The sequence below is a fragment of the Phocoena phocoena genome, chromosome 5, assembly GCF_963924675.1.
Source record: "Phocoena phocoena chromosome 5, mPhoPho1.1, whole genome shotgun sequence".
Lineage (NCBI taxonomy): Eukaryota > Metazoa > Chordata > Mammalia > Artiodactyla > Phocoenidae > Phocoena > Phocoena phocoena.
Genome location: NC_089223.1, coordinates 19,321,761 through 19,347,751, shown reverse-complemented (window position 1 = coordinate 19,347,751; position 25,991 = coordinate 19,321,761). Strand labels below are relative to the sequence as shown.

Sequence of the window (25,991 nt, the reverse complement as noted above, 5' to 3'; positions counted from 1 at the left end):
GGGAGTTGAATTTGTGTGTTTCCCTACAAATCCCATAATTGCTTCTTTCCAGACAAGTCTTCTAACTCCAACCAGAAATGCCTACACGCTGCTCCATTAGACATTGTTTTCACTTAAATACAATACACTGTAATACAGGATAAGTATCAATTTACTTCTTACATAATTGCTTTGAAGGAAAAAGTCTTAATATTTGTTTAAAAAAGTCACTTTTAAAAATCAAAGTAGTTAAACAAAAACGTTTAAAACCACAATTTAAATAACTTCCCAATTGAATTTAATCCCTGTCCCATAGGGACAGTTTTCTCTGCTCTTTGGTTCCTAGGCTCCAATGCTTACCATCATTTTTCTTTTTTCATATAAAGTTCAACAGAGTCATCCGTCTACTTGTGTATTAACCAGAATATAAATACTAAAGATGAAAAATAAAAGATAATACATTGGTAGTATTTGATTTTAAGGAAGAAAGAGATAAGCAGTAGTTTAAAAAATCATTAAATGGAACTTAGTTAGCAGTAGTTTAAAAAATCATTAAGTGGAACTTAGTTGGGCTTAGATGAGAAATACAGCTCTGCCAGATTAGTGCACATCCCCAATCAACAGTCTTAGCTTAATTTCCTGATCTGTAAAATGGGAGTAAAAATGTCTAATTCACACAGATTAGTATACTGATCTAATGTGGAAGCACCAAGCATAATGCTTGACACAGAAGTACTCAATAAAGGCTAGCTTGTTTTCTCTTCTTTCCCTTCCTTTCTTGAGTCAGATCTATACGGAACAAAAAGAATGAGCTTGCACTGAATGAACTTAAGACACATTTCAGGTTATGTTATAGGAACAAGGCCACTAATATCATGCATCTTAAATCAGTACACTTAATATGAACAGCCAATTCGTAATTTCATGGCAAATGTTCACAATCAAGAAAAGTCAAAACGACCTCCATTCTGATCTTGTGTATTTTCATAGTTGTGTATTCTCATGTGAATGTTCTTTAAGACTTCCCCCAAACCAATGGTATTTATAATTCCATATTCAAAAAGCATTCATTAAAGTCATTCACAATAATTATGCTACTGGTCAACAAATGCAATGAACAGTATCCTCAGGCTTAGTAATTGTTCATTAACTACATACCTTACTAAACTGACAATAACAAATATAAAATGAAACTGCTTACTTCTCTCATATTCACAAGAGAAGCATATGATCTCTTTCCCTCTCTTTTCATTTACAATAAAATAACAATCACATAATTTATCCAGTGGTCCTTGCCAGGTAAATGCCTACTGTTGCTAGGACAGATATTTTACAAATTAGAAAACTGGAATATCTAGATATTCTATTCCTAAGAAAATAAATTTTAGTAAGAACAATATAGAAATAAAATCACAAAATACCTCTAGATGTTTAGATAAATGATAAATGTGGTGGATAATGTTTTAATGTATTGCATTGGCCTGAATCTAGTTCTTAAAGGACAAAAGTTGTTTGTGTAGGATTTGAAGAGAGATTCAAGAAGATTAAGTGTGGGTTTTAACACTACAACACTGGAATATTTGCCAAGATCAAAACCACTTGTACTGTGATAATGAACAGCTGTAAATGTCTCTTTCACTAATGGTAAGTTCCTGGAAGCTACAATAATTTTTTTGGGGGGGGGTTTATTTTTCTTCTATCCGAATTTTTTCCCCCATAGTCACTTGTCTTAAAGAACTACAAGAAAATATTTATTTCTCATCTTGGATAAATTTATCCAAATAACACTTAAAAAAATTCTCCCTATTCTCCCTAGGGGGCTTCCCTGGTGGCACAGTGGTTGGGAGTCCACCTGCCGATGCAGGGGACACGGGTTCATGCCCCGGTCCGGGAGGATCCCGCATGCCGCGGAGCGGCTGGGCCCAGGAACCATGGCCGCTGAGCCTGCGCGTCCGGAGCCTGTGCTCCGCAACGGGAGAGGCCACAACAGTGAGAAGCCCACGTACAGCAAAACAAAAAAACAAACAAAACACAAAAATTCTCCTTAGGGTTAGAGCCTTTACTATTGTTATTATTCAATAAACATTTATTATCTACAACCTGGAAGACACTATATTAGATGCTGTGGGGAATATGGAATAAACAGAGCATGACACTTGCCTCCAGGAACTGGAAAGTTAATGTAGTCAACACTGATTGATTAACTGATTCATTCAACACTTATGTAGTGAACTCATAGTGTTGGCCAAAAATTGTGTTAGATATTAGGGAAACTGTGGTAAAAGAGATAAAACTGTCCTTGCCCTCATGGAATTCATAATCTATTGGAGAGACAGACGTGCAAAACAAACAAGTAAATAAAAATAAATAACCGTTCACCAGTACTTATTAATACTTTAAACTATAAAAAGTCCCACAAAAGAATGGGTCCTTAGAAACAGAATAACAGGAGAACAATACATAATTCCATATAACTTTTAGAGTGCTTATTACTTGTCAGGTATTCTTGTACATGTTTTACACGTATTTTTATTTATTTATCATAACAATGGTGCCAAAAAAGGTGTTCATCCCCATTTTAGAGATAAGGAAACTGAAGCAAGGAGAGATTAAGTGATTTACTCAGGGTGCATGGCTGGAAAGTAGCAGAGTCAGTATTTAGACTCAGGTGGCTCCAGAGCCACCTATCTCAAGACACGTGGCTCTCAGAATCTAGCACATAATGTTCCTAGATTAGGCTAAAATTTGTGAAGGAGATTAAAGTTAGACAGTGGAAGTACACACCTACAGCCTCTTTCTATGAAAGTCTCCTGGAATAGGTGGAGTTTGAGCTGAGATTTGGGCATGGTTAAGAGCTCAGGATATTTGATTAAGGAGGAAGGGACTTCTAGGTAAAGGGAATAGCTTGAAATAATGAAATGAAGGAAGGACAAATGGACTTTGGCAGCTGAGTTGTACAATTAAGGATGAGGCTAAAATAGTAAGCTGGGCCATGCTGTGGTGGGTCCTCAGTATGCAGCCTGATATGGGATGGTTTGAGGCCAAAAAGACTGGGAAGGAAAGACCTCCTAGGGGGCTTTTTAGCGCAGTCGACCAGAAGAGAGATAATGAAGGTACAAACCAAGGGAGCCACAGAGAGAAGGAAAAAGAGGGAACAGATGTGATAGATGATGTGTAAGTACAACTGTTAAGATATGGTAACTGAATGGATGGTGTGGATCAGGGTTGTATGAGGGAGAGGGAGGCTATGAGAATGGATTCGGGGTTAAGCCAGACATATTTTTAGCAGGGTGACTTTGGGCAAGGTACTTTATAAATCTGTTTCCTCACCTGAAAAATGGGAAATAGTATATGCATTTGTGGCTATCTAATCAGGAGTTGAAAATGACTTTCAAATTTTGGCCAAGTAAATATTGCAGATAATTATGCCATTAGCCAGGAGAAAAGAAAAAGATCATTTGGGTCTGTTGAGCTCTAGAGGCCTGTAACATATCCACGTGGACACATTCAGCTTGCAACTAAAACTGGAACTTTAAGTCAGGAGGAAGGTCCAGGTTAAAGACAATGATTTAGCTGTCAATCACCAGAGAAGACTATGTAGAAAGAACCTTAACTGATGGGGTAAGAGAAGGAAGTCACAAAGGGTGAGTGGAGATTTAGGAAGAGGACAGGGTCAGGCAATCCAGTGCCAAAGCTTGAGCCAAAGAACATCTGAGAGGAATCCAATGGGTCTGATCTACGGTAGCTTATTAATGGTCTTTGACAGAGCAGCTTCAGTAGTGGGCTGAATGCGAAGCTTAGATTGTTAGGAGGAAAGAAATGAGTGAAACGAAAAGTCATTCTTTCAGTTAGTTCTGGTACTGAAAAAGAGATCAAAGAGAAGGCAGGGTTGTTGGGAGCGTGTGTGTGTGCATGTGTGTGTATCTGAACATGCTTGTTCAGGGAAGAGTCAGTATAATGGGAGAGATTAATGATGCAGGAGAAAGAGAGGAATATGATTGATGGTGAGGTCTCAAGTTGATATGAATAACAATAAATCAAAGGAAAATAAGGTGAATGCAATATCATTTATTATGGATCTACTATACTTTTAATGTTTTCATATTATGTCATCAAGTCCTAAAAACATCCTGTAAGGAATTACTTTTCCTATTTGCAAATAAAGAAACTGAAGCTGAGAGAAAACAAAGAGGTTGCTCAAGGATGCAAATGTGGTATTTGATGAAGTCAGGATTCAAATCCAACGTGGCTGAATCCCAAGACCTCATGACTAGAGGAAAAATAAAAATTTGACAGATAAGAGGAAGGAGTTGAGGGAGTTTTAACAGGATGTTTACAGCTGCAGGGTTAGAGCATCAAAACTGAGTTTGAGGACTTGGGGAAGAATAAACTTCTGTAATGCACCACTATGGTGCATTTAATGGGATTTTAGAAAGAGACTGCTAAGTAGCTCCAAAAGCATAACTGAGACATGAATTTGTAATGCATGCCCTCAAGCGCAGTTATGTGACTTGTTCCAGTTTCTTCAGTTCTAACAGAACATCAGTATTGAACAAAGGCTGGAATTCTAAACTTCATTGTAGGCTGGCGTATTAAAAATAAATGCTGAAGAGAGCAGTTGTGTTATTTGTCTATGAAGATACTAAACCTAAACTTAAAAAATATCCTGAATATAGAAAGAATATGAGCAACATATATTTTTTAAAACATGGGATCCGGTTAAGGATATTACTGGGTAAGTGAGATCAAACAAGTCCTTAAATCTGACACTTGCCTTCTGTCCCATCAATGAGTAAACACATGCTGAGCACCTCGTGGGCACCTGATGGTGGGAGGGGAGGGGAGCCCATTACTCATCATTAGCTTCTAGACTTACCAGAAAGAAAAACGACATAAGCAAAGCAGGGTACGCTGCCATTTAGAGGGAATTAGCATATACTAATATTTACTAAATTAAATGGAATACTCCACTAGAGCAGGGCTCCCCAACCCCCGGGCTGTGGACCGATACCAGTCCAGGCCTGTTAGGAGCCGGGCCGCACAGCAGGAGGCGAGCGGCGCAGGAGAGCCAGTGAAGCTTCGTCTGCCGCACCCCATCGCTCACATTACTGCCTGAACCTTCCGCCGTCCCTCCTCCCTCCCCCGCACCCCGTCCATGGAAAAACTGCCTTCGAAACCAGTCCCTGGGGCCAAAAAGGTGGGGGACCGCTGCTCTAGAGAAAGCACCAAATGAGCAAAGCCAAGACTGAGAGAAATAATGGGCTAAGAAAGGTGAATGTTCACTGCCCGAAGCATAAAGCCTAACTTCCGAGTAATGGGTTCCTACACCAATCAGTCAGCCTTTGCTCTATATTAGGGATACTCCAGGTGCTTCAGCATCTACCTCTTCTGTACTGTCATTCCAAACCCTTGACCGTTTGAAAAAGATCAGGGTCACTGTCTATCAGGCAGACACTAGAGGGCGACAGAATCAATCTCGTGCTCTCTGTCTCCCTCTGGTGCGCGTGGGCGCACACACACGCTAGCCCACGGTCCACAGGGACAAACAGCAGTGTCAGGCTAAGTCAATGAGAGCAGGCTGTCACAAGAATCCCATCACAGACGTGAGCAACAGAAACATTCCCAGTGAGGAGTCCTCCTGAAAAGTCAGCGAGACAAAGTGACTATTTCTGAAATTTTCATGAAGATTATGTATGATTAAGATCTTACTAATATACACACCAAACTATACAAGTGAACACTGTGGTGGAAGAGAAAAGATATTAAGTGGATACTAGTAATTCGTGGTTAATTAAGTGGTTCCTAGTAATCACCTGTTGGTTCTCCAATTCCAGAGCCGGCCCACAGAGGAGGATGTATTTCCCTGTCTACTTACATGTGATCTAATCATTTTCTGAAGTGTTTAAAACTGATGGAGGTAAATGGGGTGACATACTCAAGATAACACAAAGAAATATCACGTATTATTTTGCTTAAAGCACATTCTAATTTTGGCTGTACACTTTATCTTAAATCACAAAGTATCTTGTAATCTGTGGCCAAGTTCCACTTTAGTTTCAAATTCTCAGGTATTTCTGACTTAAAAGGTTAAGTTTTTAGAGGACTGAATGAGTTGTCAGTATTGCTACTTGTTATTTGAAATAGTCTGAGATTTCCTCAAGAATTCTATGAAGCAAACTGTGGTTCACACTCAACTGTGGAATTAAACACCAATCCTGTGGCTTTTTGTCCATCCGCCTTTCATATTAATTCTTCTAGAAGGCATTGTCAGAAACTGAAAACTGAGTAGTTTATTTGAAAGACTTTATGGGTTATAGAAATGTATCGTATTATTATCTATAATAGTACTGAAAACATGAAACAAGTGTAGTTGTTAATTTGATAACTATCAAAACATGAAAGCTACCCATTCATAATCAAAAGTCTCTATTCATAGATTGTACATAAATTATTAACCTTTCAAAGTAAAAAACGCCACGAAGAAACATCAAGAATGTGATTTGAGGCTCCTCCTTCTTCCTCCTTATTCATCTAGCTAACACTAAGAGATGGATGGCACTTGTTCGTTTATGAATGCTTGCTAATGATTCTCTTTTTATCTTTATTTTAAAAAGTCATGAGCGACTTTTTCCTTCTACCTACCCATTTTATTCAGCAATGACCAAACTTACTGTGTTGTAACTCCCTGTGAGATTCTAAAATGAACACTGTTTCACTGATGGAGGATTAGGAAGAATTGAAGAAATCAGTAAATCAGTTGCGGGGTATGTTTAAATTTAAAAAAATATATATTTCTTCAGTACAGAGTATGGTCAATTGGTGGATTATAAACTGCAAACTGAAAGAATATCTATTCCTTTCAACAATTCTGAAAAATAATTCATGGAAAATTTGAATGCATATGTGACAAATCTGAGATTTATCAGAATGTGGTTATAACATTAAAGCTATGTAAATGTTATGAAACAAACAATAAAGTATTTCAGCAATGCAAATAGATCGCACCTTTTTCTCTATTAAGTTTAGATATAATTTTAAAAAGACATAGCTACTATAATTTATAGTATAAAGTCTCAACATGTGTTCATCTGACACACTTCCATAGTCACTTCCTTCGTGACAGCAGAACATCTGCAAAATAATTGATCTGTCCTACCTATGTCAATGTCTACTATAGATATGCTGGCAAAATGTAACAGCTCACAACGAGACAGAATACATGAAATAATTTAACAAATTTCATAGAATAATTATCAAGTATAACTGCAAAATTAGAATGCAACCACTATGAAAGAATAAATAGTCACCTAAAGACAGTGATACCAATCTACTGGTATCAATGCTATTATTGCAGGAGTAAAGGTATAAATACCCAGAGAAAAAAAATCATTTCCCACATCCATCAAATCCTACCCTCATAGTTGCTTTTGTATCTACTGTCATTATTATTTAGTACTATGTTATTTATGAAGTATGTGCAGTTTTGCATGGGGCTGCATCTGTTAAAAGCTGAGTCCTCACTGGAGAACCATAAGTGGAAACGTCACTCTTTGAAAATCAGGGATCATCTTGGAAAGTAACCCTGGATGTTGAAGACTTCTAGGGGAAATTTTAACTTCCGTCCACCAGTGGTTAAAAATTTGAGAATAAGGTTGTAGAGAATTGCGTACCCAGGATGTAGGAATAATAGGACTATTGTGGGCCAATTTACAAGGCTGAATTGATTCACTGACTTAACTGAGATAGGTGCCATGTTGCACTGGTCAATGACTATGTACAGTGGATAATAACTAAAATGAACACATCCATCGGATATATGACAATCACTATCTAAAACCTTTCCATGAATAAAAATTATGCTTATTCCTCATTTGAAGGACATAGAATATAAAAAGTAGTTTATTAATTTTATTACAAAACTTAATTTCTGTATTTATTGTAAATGAAATAAATACTTGTATTTTAAATACAAGTAGTTCCAGATGGTGGATGATACCCATGCTCTTCTGATAACTATTTGCTATTTCTTAAAAGTGGAGAAAAAAGTTAGATTGGTTGTCATTTTACTCTCTGGAAATCAGAAATACTGATGGTTTTTGGAAGTCCAATATTACATTTACTTAACCTAATAATCAGAATATATGCTAAAATGACCAGAAGCATTTCAATGTTCTATATTAACTGTTCTTTGGCAATAAAATTATCTTCTGAGAATCCAAAGACAAATTCTGACAATATATTCACCAACACAATAACTGCCTATTATATTTTCCTAAGAGCCATCAGAAGTATAATTCACTTTCTCGAGCAAAATGTGCATACCTTTGTTACAAACAGAAAATAATTGCTTTTCTCAGGTTGATTAAGGAAACACAAAGTGTGTTTTATGTACTAAGGTAGTATCCCCTCCTTCAATCGTCCCTTGGTTGCAGTCTTACAGAACTAATATCCTTCAAAGGGTGTTCTGAAATTTGGAGTTTCAACACACACAATAAAGAACTGGGACTTAACAGAGAGAGAAAGGGAATCAAGCACATATCAGAAACAAAGTTAAACAACATGGGTTAGCTTTTTACTGGGTAGACTTTTTGAATAATTATCAAAATATACTCCTTTAACCTAGTAAATATTTATCTCATTTTACGTGCCTAACAGCGCCTACTTAGACTTTCGAACAAAAGACGAAAAGTAATAGGTTTTCATTTCCTTGGTAACATCTCCTTTCCAATACCGAACAGGCTATTTAGAAGCCAGAAAGACCAGATAAGTTTCAAAGGGGCTATTTAGGGGTGGGAGTGTGGAGTCAGAGCTGGTTTATGGCATATGAAAACAAGCTGAATAATCTTGCCAAACGCTTAAGACAATGAATGACTCAGGGCCAACAGACGCTAAAAACTAGCTGTAGAGTAGCCTCATTTTCAAGAGCAATGTGCATGCACCCACACACACATACATACATATTAATTTTATAAAAAAGAGTTTTAGAGATAAAATGGAAAAATACTTACTGAAAAGTCTTCAAAGATTTTCTTGAGTTCTTCGTGACCATGCCTTTCAGCAATATGTGCGGGATCTGAACCCTCCAAATTTTTTACCTTAGATGCCCAAGTTGCCCCTGAACATTGAAGCAAATGAACAGCCAAGTTCTGTAGGCCAAATTTCGCAGCACAGTGGAGAAGAGTTGGAAGTTCTCTGAAATAAGGATCTATAAGCATAAGAATAGGATAATTTTTTATCATATCTCGAACCACATAAGAAAAAGTCAAACACAATCTACTCCTAAAAGTAATTCCCACGAAGTGGAGCAGACTTTTAGTGTGATTTTGCAAATAAGAAACTGTCAGTGGTTTTAGCAATGTAGACTCTCCCTCTTTCTATTTCTCATCTTAAAGCAAATATAAACTAATATTCTCACTAGCATTAGTGCCTCCCCCTTATGTGTTGGGTAAGTTTAATTCAGAAAGGCATATGGACCTCCTAAATGTAAAACAAAACAAAAACATTACATTGTAATAACTCCTTTTTCAAGGTACTGCAACATTAACCAAACACTAAATAACAAATAAATTCATCTATAAAACTTTCTGTATTTTCTACTGCCATGCCTAGTTTGCTTCTCTTTGAAGTTGAAATGAACATGAAATTCCTGGGGGTGTGAGTTATGTTAGATTTTTATGTGAAATTTTTCTTTCAAAAAGTAACTGCAACAGCTAATAGGCACTTTTATAAAAATCTTCAATATGGAAATTTCCATCAGGATTTTACAGGTTTCATATCAATGTTCTGGAATTTGAATTTCCTAATTATACATTAGCTATTAGTTAGAAGACATGTATTAATTATGCATAACTATAAAACGATGAATGTATACTGCTATCACAATGCCAAAATACACACACACACACACACACGAGGATAAGTGATGGTTTGTTATTATTCCACACTTTCATACCTAGCTAGAAAAATTGTGTTACAGAAGTTACACACCAGCTTACTTTAATAGCTATGGCATTATTAGAAGCAAGCAGTGTGAAGACTTATAGCAACAGAAACAAAGCCATCAAAGCAAAAGTCAATTGTCTTCCAGCAAAATTCTAAAGCAATGAAAACAGCCACCTCATAATGTTTTGGAAAACTGTGAATCTGGCCTCATTTACTTTGCTGTTTTGTAGACCAAGGAAAAAAAAAAAAAGGAAAAGAGAGGGGATTTAAACCTGGAGTTTTCAATTCACTTGGGTGTTTCAGGGCTGAATAAATTATCTAGTTTGTTAGTTTGTATGTTTTAACAGGAAACATAACAAAACAAAACAAAAACCTTCAGGACATGTTAAGAACTTACAGTAAGGAAATATTTTATCCTTCAAAATGTGTTAGAACTAAAATGGCCGTAGGTAAATCTAGGATAGTATTTCAGTGATAAAGGCACTTGTCCCTTCTTATATGGTGAGCAGTGACTAAAAAATTATCTAATATTTTATGAAGATGAGCTTATAAAAGCTGAAACTGTTCAAGGTAGGTACCAATTTTCAAAATAAAAATAATGTATTTTCTCCAAAAGGAATTAAGATATAATTTTCTATTTATTTTCATTTAAATGAATTATAAAATAATTTCTGCTATAATTAAACCAAACCAAAGTTAATCAAGAAAAACATTTGCATGATAATGTCAGATTTTTACATGCCCTTGGTCATCTTTCTCTTTGTCATACCATACAATATACAAAAAACATCATCACCTGCCAATAAATGCCATATGCATTGTTCTTGCACACTGTTATTCTGTTGTACTTTGAAATCACTGTTAATGCAGCTTAAAATATATTTTCATTAAATAAGTGTTTAATCATTATAGGAACACATTCACCTTTTAACCTCACCAACTTCCCCTGTCAGTAAATTCTTCAAGTTTAAGGTAATATAATATTAGAAACAACTACAATAAACTTCATTAAAAGTCTCTCTATTTTTGTACACCAGGAAGAATAAAAAGGACCAAGTGGACATGGTTTTCCAGGGCTCACTTCTTAACAGTTTTGATACTCTGAACCATGCTTTCTGGCACACAAAAGCAAGAAGTTCTGCTGATTTAAGATTATGCTGCTGATACTAAAAGGGAGTACAGGTTCGAAGGCTGGCTCCTTTAATTTCCATTTCTTTATTTCATTTTTAGTTGTAGCTGAAAAGCCATTAATCTTCTAGAATGCTTTGTGAAGTTAGAGACCTGAAAGAGTTTTGGAGGACATTTTTCCAGTTTCCTATCCAGTAACAGAATTGCATTCCTAGAGTCTATAAAAGATGATCTTCTAGTTACTGCTTGCATAGCTCTAATGAGAGAGTGTTTTTTACTTCCTAAAGCAGCCTGTTTCTTGATTAGACAACACTGATCATTAGACATTATTACTTCTGTTGAGGTGAAATTTCCTCTAAATTACCATATCTTTATATCCTTTGGGCAATACAGAATATGACAGTTACAAAAGCATGGGCTTAGCGTTAGTTGGCTTTGCCATATATTCACTATGTGACGTTTCAGCAAGCCACTCAGTATCTGAGCCCAGCTTTCTCATCCAAATTTGTAGGGCTACTGAGATAATTAAATGACAACATATAAAAAGTGCCCAGAAAGGTGTCTGAAACATAACAGGTATTCAATAAATTATTAGTTTCCTTCTCCTTCTTCTGCATCAAATAGTTTAAAGCATCCTTGCCCTAACTCCCCTTTGCCCCAACCTTATGATCACTCATTCTTTTCGTTATTCCAAAGTAGTTACCATCCTGAGAGACTGACCCCGGAATAGCTGGTCCTTTACAAAATGATGAATCCATTTCACACCTGCCCCAGTGTCATCACTACAGCAGTACCTTTCATGTTCTTGGATGAGGTCATTTTGCCTGCTTATCTTCATTATGTAGGAGATGCTCAGCTTGCTAATATAACATGACCAATAACTAGAAAATTTCTAATTTAAGGTATTTTTTTTTAAATTAGTATATGACAGAGTTAACAGTTCAAAAAATTAAATGATTCATAGGAGCTGTATTAATTATTTTAATACTAATTAGATTGTGATTTCTAGCACTGTTTTTTCCAGAATGTCAAATTAAATACACTCAGTATGTGCATATCTTATTATATTCTATACATATGAAATTTATATGTGAATAAAGGTATTCATATCAATACAGGTATGATTATGCTAAGAAATAGTTTGGGTTTTTCAGTATCCTGCTTTTTATAAAATCAAACTTTTTATATTTTAGCCTTGATTGGATGATTATGAGAATGTGAGATATGAATGGATTGCTCTGTGTGGGGAACAAGCATGTTTGTAACAGCATAAGATGAGGAAGTTATTTATCTTATAAAATAAAAACTTGCTGGAGGAGGCTATACTCTCTTATGGGCATAGACTCAGTGTCAGAGAAGGAGTGCTGATCAAATAATGTGTCTGTGACCCAGGGGAGTATTACATGCTGTCCCTTGCTATTCTTCAGTGCTTAATTTCATTCTAGATCACATGATCACTAATGTTTTTGCTAAAAGATACTGATGTTTCGATTGGCTTCTGAAAAAAATACAGAAGTATAATTTATATTTAAGAATACACTGATCATCGGTTTCATGCATCTTGACAGTTGTATACACCCATGTAACCATCACCCAAAACAAGCTAAGGAAACTTCTATCACCACCACAAGTCCCCTCCTGCTCCATTCGAGTCAATTCGTCACTTCAGAGGCAACTACTGTGTAATTTCTATCAACACAGATAAATTTTATTTCATCTTGTATTTCATATAAATGGAATCAAACAGTATATACTCTTGTATTCCATCGTCCTCTGCCCTCTATTTCTAATGAGAAGTCAGACGTAATTCTTATAATTGTTTTCTGTATGGCATGTGCTTTCTTCAACACACACATCCTCATCCCCACCCCTACCACAGGCACTTTTAAAATTTTCTCTTTATCTTTGATTTTCATCCCCTAGTAGAATATATACAAAAATATTATACCTACATACACCTTTAACTATGGTATGTGTAGGTATAATATTTTTGTATATATTCTACTAGGGGGTTGCAGAGCTTATTAAATCTGTGGGTTAATGTCATTCCTCAATTTTGGATCATTCTCAGCCATTATTTCTTCAAATATTTTTCTGCCTCATTGTCTCTCATCTTTATTCTGAGAACTCAATTATACATGTTTGATCATGTAGTATTATCTCATAGACCTTGAGTCAAAACTGAGCCAAATTAATACGTAGATGAGCTGAGCTTGTTTTTTTTGTTTTTTTTGTTTTTTTTGTTTTTGCGGTAAGTGGGCCTCTCACTGTTGTGGCCTCTCCCATTGCAGTGGCATGTGGGATCTTCCCGGACCGGGGCACGAACCCACGTTCCCTGCATTTGCAGACAGACTCCCAACCACTGCGCCACCAGGGAAGCCCTGAGCTTGTTCTTTTTTTAAGGCTTTACTTAGACTCTGGATTTTTCCTCTCTTTATCAGCTTGAATAATTTGACTGTCTTCAAGTAAACTGATTCTTTTCTCTTTTTTCTACAATTAGGCTCATCAAATATCTAAAAATTTTCTGATATTTTATGTTTCTAGAATTTCCTTTTGTTTTTTATTACAATTTCCAATGCTCTGATGAACTCTCCATCTCTTCATGCATGTTGTGCAACTTTTACAATAGATTCTATAACATATTTATCATAGTTACCTTAATGTTCCTATCCGAATTATTTCACCATCTGGAGCATTTCTGTGTTTGCCTCTTATGACTGTCTCTTTTCTTGACCACAGGTCATCTTTCATTCCTTCTTTGTGCTCCTTGTGATTTTATATTGCATGCTGAACATTGTACTAAAGGACTGAAATAAATAATATTTACCCCTAGAATAAGGCATACCCTTTCTTCAGTCAGACAACTAGACTTGGAAGCTGATTCAAATTAATCTGTAAGTGAGCAGAACTTGGTCATTTTCTGAGGCTTTACTTCGATTTAGTTAACCACTGGCTTCAAATATTTTGAGGGCAGAATCATAACTTTCTTCAGCACAGCTTGGGACCTGAGCTTTGGTAAGACTCAAGAAATCTCTGTTGCTCTACAGACTGGCTGCCAGCCTTTGGGTCACAGGATGGCTCTTTTTTTTCTCTCCAGTTCTGCCTCCAGAATTTTTCACATCAGAAAATCTTGCTCAGGATGGGAATAAAGACACAGACCTACTAGAGAATGGACTTGAGGATATGGGGAGGGGGAAGGGTAAGCTGGGACAAAGTGAGAGAGTGGCATGGACATATATACACTACCAAATGTAAAACAGATAGCTAGTGGGAAGCAGCCGCATAGCACAGGGAGATCAGCTCGGTGCTTTGTGACCACTTAGAGGGGTGGGATAGGGAGTGTGGGAGGGAGACGCAAGAGGAAGGGGATATGGGGATATATGTATATGTATAGCTGATTCACTTTGTTATAAAGCAGAAACTAACACACCATTGTAAAGCAATTATACTCCAATAAAGATGTTAAAAAGAAAAAAAAAAGAATATCTTGCTCAGATTTTGAGGGGGCCTCTGTATACACTCAGTTAAGGCAGACTCCTTATTATCCCAATAGCTTGGAGGTGTTTTTTCCACTTTTATGTCTCTCTGTATTTAGAATCTGTCTGCTGCTGCTTTCCACATGGCAAAAGCTTTGATGCAATTTGTCTCAGCAAGCCTGTCCGACTCTCACTCTTTAGCAGCCACTAGTGGTCCTCAGGGATTTTAAGGATATCTCTCAACCTTACTGCCCTCGTCCAGCCATTGGCATACTAGCTCTGTGCACTTATGACGGCCTACAAAAGAGAGTTAGTGGGTGATACAGACCTGCTCTGTAACAGGGACTCTTTGGGATTTTCATCCATCACAGTAGCCTAAGTACAGCCATTAAATGTTTGCTAAATGTTCAGGTGGTTTCTCTTTACTCCTCATCTACAGTGAGTTCTTATCCTCCTGGGATGGGATGGAAGTCATGAGTTTCTTCTCTTTTGTGAAGGACTTGTCCCTTTCTGGAATTTAGTTCATTTAGGTTTCTTTTGTCATTCATTTTCTGCTGTATTTAAAAAAGAAACTGTGATTTTGAAGATCATCTTGCTTGCTTCTTACTATTACAATAAGAACAACAGACTCTTATGATGTTGTACATCTTAATCAGAGGCAGAAGTCCTACGAGACCTAAAGACCATTTAGTTATTTTCGTAAACTCACAGCATTTGTTTTGCAAACAGTTTGTTAATCTTAACTATTAGATTAAAATAATAGATTCCTTAAGAAGATATTAAAAAAAAACTTTTTAGAATGTGTTTAATCTACAGTATAACATCTGCTTCCTTTCACGGCAATTTTCATTTAATTAATGAAGATTCTTTATATCTGTTTCTATTATCAAGGTGTGAATAAAGAAGTCATAACTCACACTAAGGGGTGACCAATTTGCTTTTGACTTTTCTTCCAGACAAAATAAATTTTCAGTTTTCAGTTGTTTCAGCCAATGTCTGTCAAATGGTAATTTCAGGGGAACAGAATTAAGTGTCTGGCAGGGGAATTTTTCAATGAAAATCCAATTTCACTAGTTTTTGCAAATAAAAATAAATAGATGAGCTAGAACCTAGTAAAGAAATGTTTGTTTGGGCTGAGCCATTTCCAACAGTTCCACATAATCCCTATAAACAATGGCCAATAATTAGATTGAAGTTATCAAACCAAGCTTCCAAAACATTAACCTAGCTCTCACCAGAATAATAAAGTGGGAGTATGTCCTGGGTTAGCTTTAAAAGTTTTAAAGTAAGATGAGTATGCAAACTGGAAGTGCATGACCATGTAATCCACTGTTCTCTTAAATCACTATCTGGAATAGTAAATCTTTATTCACTCAATGTGTGATGACCAGGTGGCCACTATAGGACAAAACAATGAAGCACACAAAAAAGAGAAGATAAAGAGTCAGGAGATCTGCATTCTAATCCCAGCTCAGCTACATGGTGCTTATGAAAGTTCTTTCATTTCCCTGCACCTCAGTTTCTTCATTTATGAAATTATAAGGTTGGGGTCAGAACTGTAGGATTTAGGACATTCTTCTGAGCTAGAGGCCATGCCACAGATGGTTTTAGGGTAATTTTCCCTGATGCGAATCAGATACCAACGAAAGGAGTAAGGATGATCTTTGTGAAGGTTGAAGAAAGGTAATGATTTTCATTCCTTTCATCATAGGATTTGGAGTCTGATGAAATGTTAGTATTTCTGTGGATCTGTAAGACAGAGCATTGCTGGGTTTATGAATCTGATTGCTCTGTGACAGGAGAAGCACATATACACCATGTGAGGTGTCATTCTTCCCGTCTGTTGAAAGAGTAGACATTTAACCCTATTTAGGATTTCAAGCAACCAAAAATACTACCAACATTATCGTATTTCTAAAATCTTGATACTCTAAATTAAATGCACATGGGAAATAATGGTTCATTAAAGGCCTTTGATGCAATTTGTTATCTCTCATATTACAAAATATGTAAGAGTGGGAAGCTTGGAGTCCATGTCTGGAGGTAATGTGAGGAAGCAAAGAGGCGAGTACATTTCTAATTAGCAGTTCTTGGAATTGGTATTAATTAAAATTAAATCTCACAGCATTTGAATAGGGTTGTTTATAGTCCACTTTCCACTACTGAACCCAGACAGTGATGAGGCAATAAAAAGAGTGGAGCTGATCCACGTTTAACCAGCCCAATCTGTGGCTAACCTCTGGTTAAAATAAGAAATCTCTAGAAATCCATGTGTGATTGTACTGTGCTCCTCTGTGTTCATTTAAAAAATACCTTTTGAAAATTACCAATTTTGTCTCTTCTGATTCTTAACAGCAAAGGGACCAAGAACCTAGAAAGAAGCCAGGAAAGAGCTTAGAAAGATCCAGGAAACCTGGAACAGCAAGAGTGTGGAAACAACTTGGGCTGGGCTGGGATCAGATGGCTGACCACCACCAGGCCATGCCTTACAGGTAGAAAGCTACCCACTGTCCTTGTATGGGTTTCACATGGAACGCCAAGGAATGTAATACTACCAAGCAGTAAATCAACTTATCTGGCAAAGATGCGTGATTTCATTAGTAAGGAGTATTTGGCATTTTTTGAGGACTTCTTGGAGTCTTGAGAACCTGATTTATTCTTTAAAAAATATTAAATAATTTTGATAATAAAAGTGAACTAAGGCAGGAAAAAATCTGGGAAAATTTTTTGGGCAATAAAGGGGCTGGAGAGAGAGCTTTGGGAACACCAGCATATGTAATATAGGGACAGAATATAAATGGAATCTGAGAATGATTTGGGAAGCACCTAAGTGTAGGATGGTTGGAAAGAAAGGTGAAGCATGTTAGGGAAACCTCCTAGAAAGCTGTTTCAGGAGGAAGGAGAAATAATTGATGGCCTGAATTAGAGTGGTGGCAGTAAAAATGGACAAGGACAGAGATGCCAGACATTTCCAAAGAAAAGTTTACCGGACTAGATGATTGACTTTATAAGCTCTGAAGGAAAGAGTTGATTTAAGATACCACTCAGGTTTATGGCTACAAAGTTACAAGGTAGAAGAGAAAGTGTATTCATTAGAGAAGGGGACAGATCATTGTCACGGAGAAGCACAGGTGGGGCTGTTGATGGGGTAGCTGCTGGCAATACGATTATATAGCGCTAAATCAAATTAGACATATGTGTCTTCGAGTAGAGCATATTCGTTATCAACTTAGCTGCTGTATCACTAAACATTAATAATCACCACAGAACCCTTGTTTTGTGGAAGAGGAAGTATTCTGAAATAGGGCTGCCGCGCTCCTTTTGCCACATAAGGTAACAAAGTCATAGATTAGGAACTAGGATGTGAATATATATCTTTAGGAGGCAATTATTTAGTTTACTACACTAAGCAAAACGTGGTAACCTCACTCTCAGGAAACAGGAAAGTGGTAACAGCGCCACAATTCAACATATCTTAACACTGTAAGCAATATCTACTGCTCCTTGACCAAGAGTTTATATTATGTACATGACCCAGATTGCAGCTGTTACCACACCGTCAACAATCCTCAAGTCCGTAAACCAGGATAGGCTATTCTGAGAGATTTTTCTATCCACTGCGTTACAGTTGCTTTGCAAATCTATTGACCAGCATTTTTCAAACTGATTGTTGGGGATCCCAAATGTGTGTGGGTGGATTACAGCTGTTTAGAGCTGCTGGCATCTGAACGATAGGATGATGGAGAGTGTGATGGTTAATTTTATGTGTCAACTGTCTTGGTTATGGCGCCCAGTTGTTTGGTCAAACACCAGCCTGGATGTTACTGTGCCAGCATTTTTTTAGATGTGATTAATATTTAAGTAAGTAGAATTTGACCCAATTACCCTCCATAATGTGGGCAAGCCTCACCCAATCAGTTGAAGGCCCTAGGAGAAAAGACTGAGGTTCACCAAAGAGGAAGGAATTCAGTTTCCAGACTGCCTTTGGACTCAAGGCTGTAACATCAACTTCTGCTGGACCTGTCAGCTTGTTGGTCCGCCCTGCAGATTTCAGAATTGCCAGCCTCACAATCCCGTGAGCCAGTTCCTTAAAGTAAACCTCTCTCTGTCTTTCTCTCTCAGTCCATTCTCTTCATTCCATTTCTCTGGAGAATCCTGACTAATTCAGTGAGGAAAATGACTGTGGTGGTTTTGGTAAACCATAACAAGACATAAAAAACCAAGTTCTTCTACATTTTTGAGTTCCTATTCTTCTCAGAGTCATGCAGTGAATCTTTACACCTGCAGCGACACTAAAAAGATATTCTGTAACTATTTGGTAATGGCATAATCCAGAGAGCAAAGGAATCCCTTTAGGAAGCACAGGGAGATGGCTTGCAGGTAGGGTAGTGATTGGGTAGTATGGGGGTGGGGGGAGGTTTTGGACCTGTCAAGAGTTTCAGAGGATAGACACTCTAGTTTTGAAAATTATCATTGCACAACAGCTGCAAAAGTAAGAGGGAGTTCCTTAAGGATTAATTTATTCAATTTACAAAAAAAAAGCAAGTTGCTGTGCGTGCGTGTGTGTGTGTGTAATTGAAGCTAACCCTTGCTTGCATTTTTCTTTAAAAAATGAGTGAATATTACAGAGACTATGCCCTGTTATCAGTTACTAATGGACACTATTTATGTTTTTTCCCTAATCCTACGATAAACTTACAGATTTAAACTTACTACTTTTGACCTTGAAACACCTACATTTTTTTGTGTCAACCCAGAGGAGATGAGCACGTGTGTCTCACTCACTGTACACAGTTCAGCGCAGCACATTCAGAAGGCTCACAGGCCGATGTTTCATTCTGTTAATGGCAGAGGCCATAGATAAGAGGTAGAAAGGAGAGAAAGTGACATTACATATAGCTGCCTTATATTCCTACAAAGAAGAGCTGTTTTATTTTTGGAGCTCAAATAATACTAGTCTAATACCTAATGCTTACCAGGGTTTCAATGATTTTAGTCTATGGTTAACTTTGTTGCCATTATCAAGTTAATGTGGTAAATATTTATTGAATGCTAGAAACTCTTCTAGGCGCTAGGAATAAATCCATGAACAAAAGAGACAGGGCTCCTTCCTAAAGGATAGTATTTGTCCATAGAGGCAAAAGTGGTGATTTGAAGGAAATCACGCACTGTGAAACAAAAATCACCATGTTTCTGGGACTGCAAAAAATAACATAAAGAGTATCTGAGATAATTTCAAACTTGCCTTTATAAATTATTCATTAAAGTAGTAATTTAAAATAATTTAGCAGAAATAATTCATAACCTTTCCTCTAAATGTAAGATCATCTTCCTGGGAAGCTTCCTCCAACTGTCCCTCTTTCTCTGGGCTCCTGTGACCCCCTGGAGCTATAGCTCCTTACAATGTATAGGGCTGCAGTGGCTGAGGAGTGGTTAATAACCTCAGCTGGGCTGACTGGATCCAAGTCCCAGGGCTGCCACCATTTGAGCAAATGATATAAATTCTCAATGCCTCATCTGTAAATCAGAGTTTAAAATATTACCTACCATGGGTTGGTTGAGAGGAATTAAATGAGATTAAGTAAGGTGCTTAGAATTATTCTTGACACAGAGTACACAAAATGCAAGTGTTGGTTCTTATTAGTACAGAACACACTACATTAGTGACACTTAACTTTGTGGTTTTATTTTCTCTTCCCTCTTCTTGGGTGCCCGCTGAGTGTATGGGTTTTATTTATTCTATTTATCTCACATTCCTCTATCTTCCCTCAGTATCTAGAAGGGTTCCTAGTTTGAAGCCAAGTGTGTTACACTTCTAAGAATCCATGAGGGTTTATTTTTATTTTTAATAATGATACTCAAAAACATGCATTTTTGAGATAAACAATCACTCTAAGACTACTTCATTCTGTATCCATGATCTTTAGTCCTGGGACATGGAGTGAGCGAATAAAAAAAAATCTGCTATCTTGACTTTAATTTTATTCATGTCAATTTTATTCAGGTACTTAACTTATCAAAGAAAAGAAAAGAAAGGAAAAGAAAAGGAAAGGAAAGAACAGAAAAGAAATTGTACCACCCGTTACTGCTGTGTTCAATCAACGGTTTCCTGGTGATTCACAGACCGATAGCATCCACATCATCTATGAATTTGTGAAAAATGTAAAATTCTTTGGCCCACCCCAGATCTGTGGTATCAGAAATTCTAAATGGGGCCTAGCAATCCGAGTTTTAACAAACCTTCCAAGCGACTCTGATGCCCACTAAAGTTTGAGAGCAAAAGTATCAATACAAAAAAGAATGGGGCTTGGTTTGCATAAATAAGCAAGAGTAGGTAGCCAATAAAATTGAGATTAACCTAATAAGAGAGTGAAATAAAACTGCAAAGGATACAAAGTATGTCTGGAGTCGACTTTCTCTCCATTCTATTCAGTTTCTCTAAGGGTGTCCCTCTTTCGTCATGGTTTACATTTTTAAAAATATCTTCTTATGGGTAGTAAACAGAAAAGACTCAAATAGAAGAGAAAGTTTAATGCTAAAAGATATTTCCCTTAATTATTTCTTAGAGAAACACCATCTGACAGCACTGTGAGAAATAAAGCATTGTTAGAAACAATATTTCAACCAAACATCACACATCATATTCTTACAGAAGTAATCTCCATTTGGATTCTGTTGATAATGATCATGGAGGATACAATTTCTTATAGTCAGTCAAATATCATGGGTAGAGGTCATGCTTATTTCCCAGATTGCCATTATTGCCAAGAATTTCTTCTGTAAAAGTGCAATTCTCAACTTTCTGTGAGAAAGCTCATCTTTCTGGCTTCCAGGATGACTCAAGTCAGAAACTGGTTCTCAGCTAGATAGGAATGATGTGAAAGTAACTGAGACAATGAAGCAAAGTGCTTGAGCTTGAAAGCTTGTTCTTTACTGTGTGCTGTTAACCCTGCTGTGATCACACACTTTGGATTCTCAGCCCAATTGGTTACATTTTTTTTTTCCTCATCTGCTATCCTGGTCCTTGTATTTTATACTGCCCTGTTCATAATCTGTCCTGTAGGCTTCTATTCATTCCTTCTCCCAATATCTATATACCTAAACTCCGTCTTCAACTTTGGAGGTGCTTAAAATGAAGGAAGGTATACACCAAATGAAATTTAGGTTCACTACAAAGAAAATGAGTCCAAATGGCAGTTAATAGAAACTTGACATAATCCTCTCCTCTGTTTCTCCTGGATAGTGCTTCTTTTTTCGCTTGTTAACATCTTGCATTCTCTCAATTGGTCTGAATATTCAATTACTTTTAGATATTTTACAGAATCTGGGGGGTCTTGGGGAGCAGTTAATCAGAACTATACTTCTTTATCTTCCCAGTATTTGCTTTAGAGACACTACCCACTGATACAGACTTTAAGGAGAAACCAGAAGATCTACATGGTATTCTTGGTACAAAGATTTGGGGAACACCTGGATCGACCGGGGGGCATTTTTGGTATTAATGAATATTTCTGTAAATCACAAATTATTTTGTGGCATTTTCCACTCTTACTCTTTGAAGTAGGATATGACATGGTTGATCACTTTCTTCCCTCAGAAGCATTTTCTTCACTTGTCTCAAGACACCATAATCCTACTTCAGCCGGCATTCCTGCTGTCAGTCTCCTTTTATGGAAACTTTTCTTCCAGATCTCTAAATACTGCATTGCCCAGGACTCAGACCTTTGCTCTGAACTATACTTTCTATCGAATGATCTCATCCAGGCCATGGCTGTGAATACCACGTATGACCTCCTTCCTGGGCTTTTGACAATATGTCAGCAAGTCTCACCATCGTCACTTTCAAATATCTATCAGGTAAGAGCAAGTGTCAACACCTCCACTGCCAACACCAGGTGACAGCCACCATCATGTCTCCCTGAGACCACTATGGCCTCCTATCTGGTTTCTCTGCTTCCATTCTTATACACCTGTAATGTGTTCTCTATAGCAACAATTTTTAAAATGTAAATTAGATGATACCAAACCATTTAAAAATATTTGCATGACTTGTCATCACCTCCTAACTCCCTATACTCTCACTTTACTGTATTTTTGTCATTACCAGTATCCCTTTTGAAATAAAACTGCTTATTTTGTTATTGCTTTTCTGCTGCCCTCATTAAAATAAAACTCCAAAAAAACAGATTTTTCTATAATGGCCCCCATGTCTGTAGTGCCTAGAAGAGTGTCTGACACTTTGCTTACATTTGTAATATAAATGAATAAATAAGATTGCTTAACAGAATCTTTTTTTTTTTTTTTTGCGCAGTATGTGGGCCTCTCACTGTTGTGGCCTCTCCCGTTGCGGAGCACAGGCTCCGGACGCGCAGGCTCAACGGCCATGGCTCACGGGCCCAGCCGCTCCGCAGCATGTGGGATCTTCCCGGACCAGGGCACGAACCCGTGTCCCCTGCATCGGCAGGCGGACTCTCAACCACTGTGCCACCAGGGAAGCCCTTAACAGAATCTTTTTGATCAAAGTTTTCTTAATTGAGAGAAAATATTACATTTGCAGACTCACCTTCTTCATCTATAACTACAGAATCCTCAACTATTACACAACTGTTCCCTTATTGTAACAATACAATTATGTGATGTTACAGTGATAGCAATGAGCAGAATGAGAAACGAACTATGAATGTTGTTGAGAGGTGGAGAAGGTTAACCACTCATTGGTCAAAGTGGTCAAGGGTTGGCCTCAATGCTTGTTGGACTCAGGATGGCACACGGCCTATCTCTACAGTGTTACAATGCAGCCTGAGATCAGGGAAGTTTCTTTGATTCTGCAAGACATATTGTTCTGTCTTCCCTATGTTCCCAGTAGACTCAAGGTCAGAGGTGCTTCCTGGTCTGGGGAATAACTCAAGTATGGAGAAGGCCAAATTCTAGCCCCGACATAAACTTTTCTTCCTTTCCCCCCACCTCCTTCTTCCTTTTTTCCTAATTTTTACTTACATCCTTAAACCATAGTCATCTTTATAAGCATTTATTTTCAAACTTCACAGACTCCTTGAAGAAACACTGTAAAAGTGAGTAATAGCAGTATAATACTGAAAAAAATGCTTTTTTCTTTTCTTTTCTTTTTTTTTTTGTTAATCAAGTAAAAAATCATTTTGCAGGATTCAAAGTGGTTGCTTAATTTTATTATTATTTGATACAAATTAAACCATCAATTCATAAAACTAACTTGAAAATATGCTAAAAATATCCTTTGTAGGATATGTGAAAATCTGTACTGGTAGGTTGTGTTACCAAAAAAAATGAAGTGGAAGAATCCATCATTTTACAGTCAATTTACATGCCAAAGCTCCAATTCACTCAAGCTCTACAAGTTTTGATAATGTGTTATGTGTAAATCTGTTCCTAATTTTGCGTATTTACCCAACAGTGATGCGTTTGTTACTAATTTGAAGTGAGTTTACATGACTACATTTTTTCCTATCATCTATTACTTCTCATGTCAGAATGTGAAATAATCTTCACCATTTCTTTTCTTTTGCATTGATTTCTTCATTGCCCCAATTTTCTTCTCCAGTGGTTTAAAATGAAAACTAGAAAGGTCCATACAACTTCATGCATTGTGAAATTCATATTTTGGGAAGACACTGAAAAATTTTTTTTGTAAAATATCCTTGATAATTGCTTCCATCTGTTCCTAATTTTCTTTTCAGGGAATAAGATTAGTAATTCCTCATTTTCAAAAACTTTTCTTTCCATGTAGAACAATGCTAGATTTAGAAGATTCCTGGCTCAATCCCATAGGTATCAAGAAAAGGAGTAGTCACAAATAATTTTAAAATAATAGTTTTGATGTTAACAAAACCATGAAATAAACAGAAATAAATCTAACAACGGTTTTTAAGAATTTCAAAAAATATTTTTTCTGGAAAGACGTAAAAAAACCCAAATAAATATCATGCTTACGACAGAGAGAGTTAAGTATAGTAAAAATGACAGTTTTTACTAAATTAATCTACAATGTTCTTTCTATTTTATTAGAGTATTTCATGGAATTTGACACATTGATCCTAAATATAGGACAACTAAAAGACAACTAAACTTTAGGGCAACTAAAGGAATAAGGAGAGCAAAAATAATTTCAAGAATGAGGTGGGGATCAGCTCTGATACCAAGTTTTATGATGAATTTAATTATATGCTTCATAATATAACATATAAATTAAAAGACAAGCTATCAATTAAATAGACATTTGCAATGTATAAAACTGACAAATATTACTATCCAGAATATATATGTATATGTATCATATATATATATATATATATATGTTATATATATGAAGAGAGAGAGAGAGAGAAATCTCCCAAAATTCAGTAAGAAAAAAATAACCAACATAAATAAATGAAGACTATTAAATGTAAATTCACTGAGGAAAAATGAAATGTAAATAAACAGAAGAAAAATGCTCAACTATATCTGTAATGACAATGTCAATTAAAAAGTGAGATACCACTTCCCACCTGTTAGATTGCAAAAAATATATTTAACTCACAGTTCTTAACATAGAAAAGATGTGGAACAATGGCACAATACTGCTGGTAGAATTATTTATAAATTAGTAAAAGTATTTTCCACAGAAATTTGAAAATATCTAGCACTACAGAATAAGTACATACCTGTTTAACTCAGAAATTCTATTGGTAATTGTATCTCCTGAGGAATTATAACATATATGCATAGGAATTCATATGCAAGAATGTTCATCATAGAATTAATTGCAACAATAAAACACTTGAAAACTTTATTACCCATTAATAATAATGGGTAATAATGGAGAACAGATACATACTGTGGTATAGTCAAACAATTCAATGCTATAGAATATTTCAAATGAATGACCTAGATCTACATAAAGACATGTATAAATATAAAAATATTAATACCGGGCAAAAATAGTACATTGAAGAAAAAGTATGATTATCATTTACACAAAATCTACAAAATTGCACATGACTGTATATGAATTAAGGAAACAAATGTATGTAGTAAAAGAATGAAGAACTGCAAGGGAATGTTCATCAATAAGTTTAATTAAAGTAATGGTTACTTTTCAAGGGTATGGAATCACAAAGGGAAACAGAAATTCGACTATATCTGTAGAATTTTACTTCTTATAAAAAAAGATGTGAAGCAAACGTGACAAAATGTTAAGATTTGGCAATCCTAAATGATAGGTACAGGTGTTTTTTATATTATTTTCTGTATTTTTCTGCATGTTTAAATTATTTGATGATATAAAAAGAAACAACTCAGTGACATTCAGTTCTCCTCTACTCAGATAGCAAATGAGCTATTTTCTGTGAACCTAAAGATATTACAAGTCCAAGATAAATCCTAGGGCCACAGTGACTACTACATGTGTACTGAATATCCAGTTACATGCTCCTCATTTCACAGACATTT

The 25,991-nt window shown here is 36.4% G+C and overlaps 1 protein-coding gene across 1 annotated transcript in view; it reads right to left on the bottom strand.

Annotated features, from left to right (window-relative positions):
* Nucleotides 1–25,991, bottom strand: part of BANK1 (B cell scaffold protein with ankyrin repeats 1) — a 301,567-nt gene that overhangs the window by 157,544 nt on the left and 118,032 nt on the right. Inside the window, exon 7 of the mRNA XM_065877749.1 lies at nt 8,988–9,184. Within this exon, the coding sequence (XP_065733821.1) occupies nt 8,988–9,184 (197 nt within the window). The remainder of the gene's footprint in view (nt 1–8,987; nt 9,185–25,991) is intronic.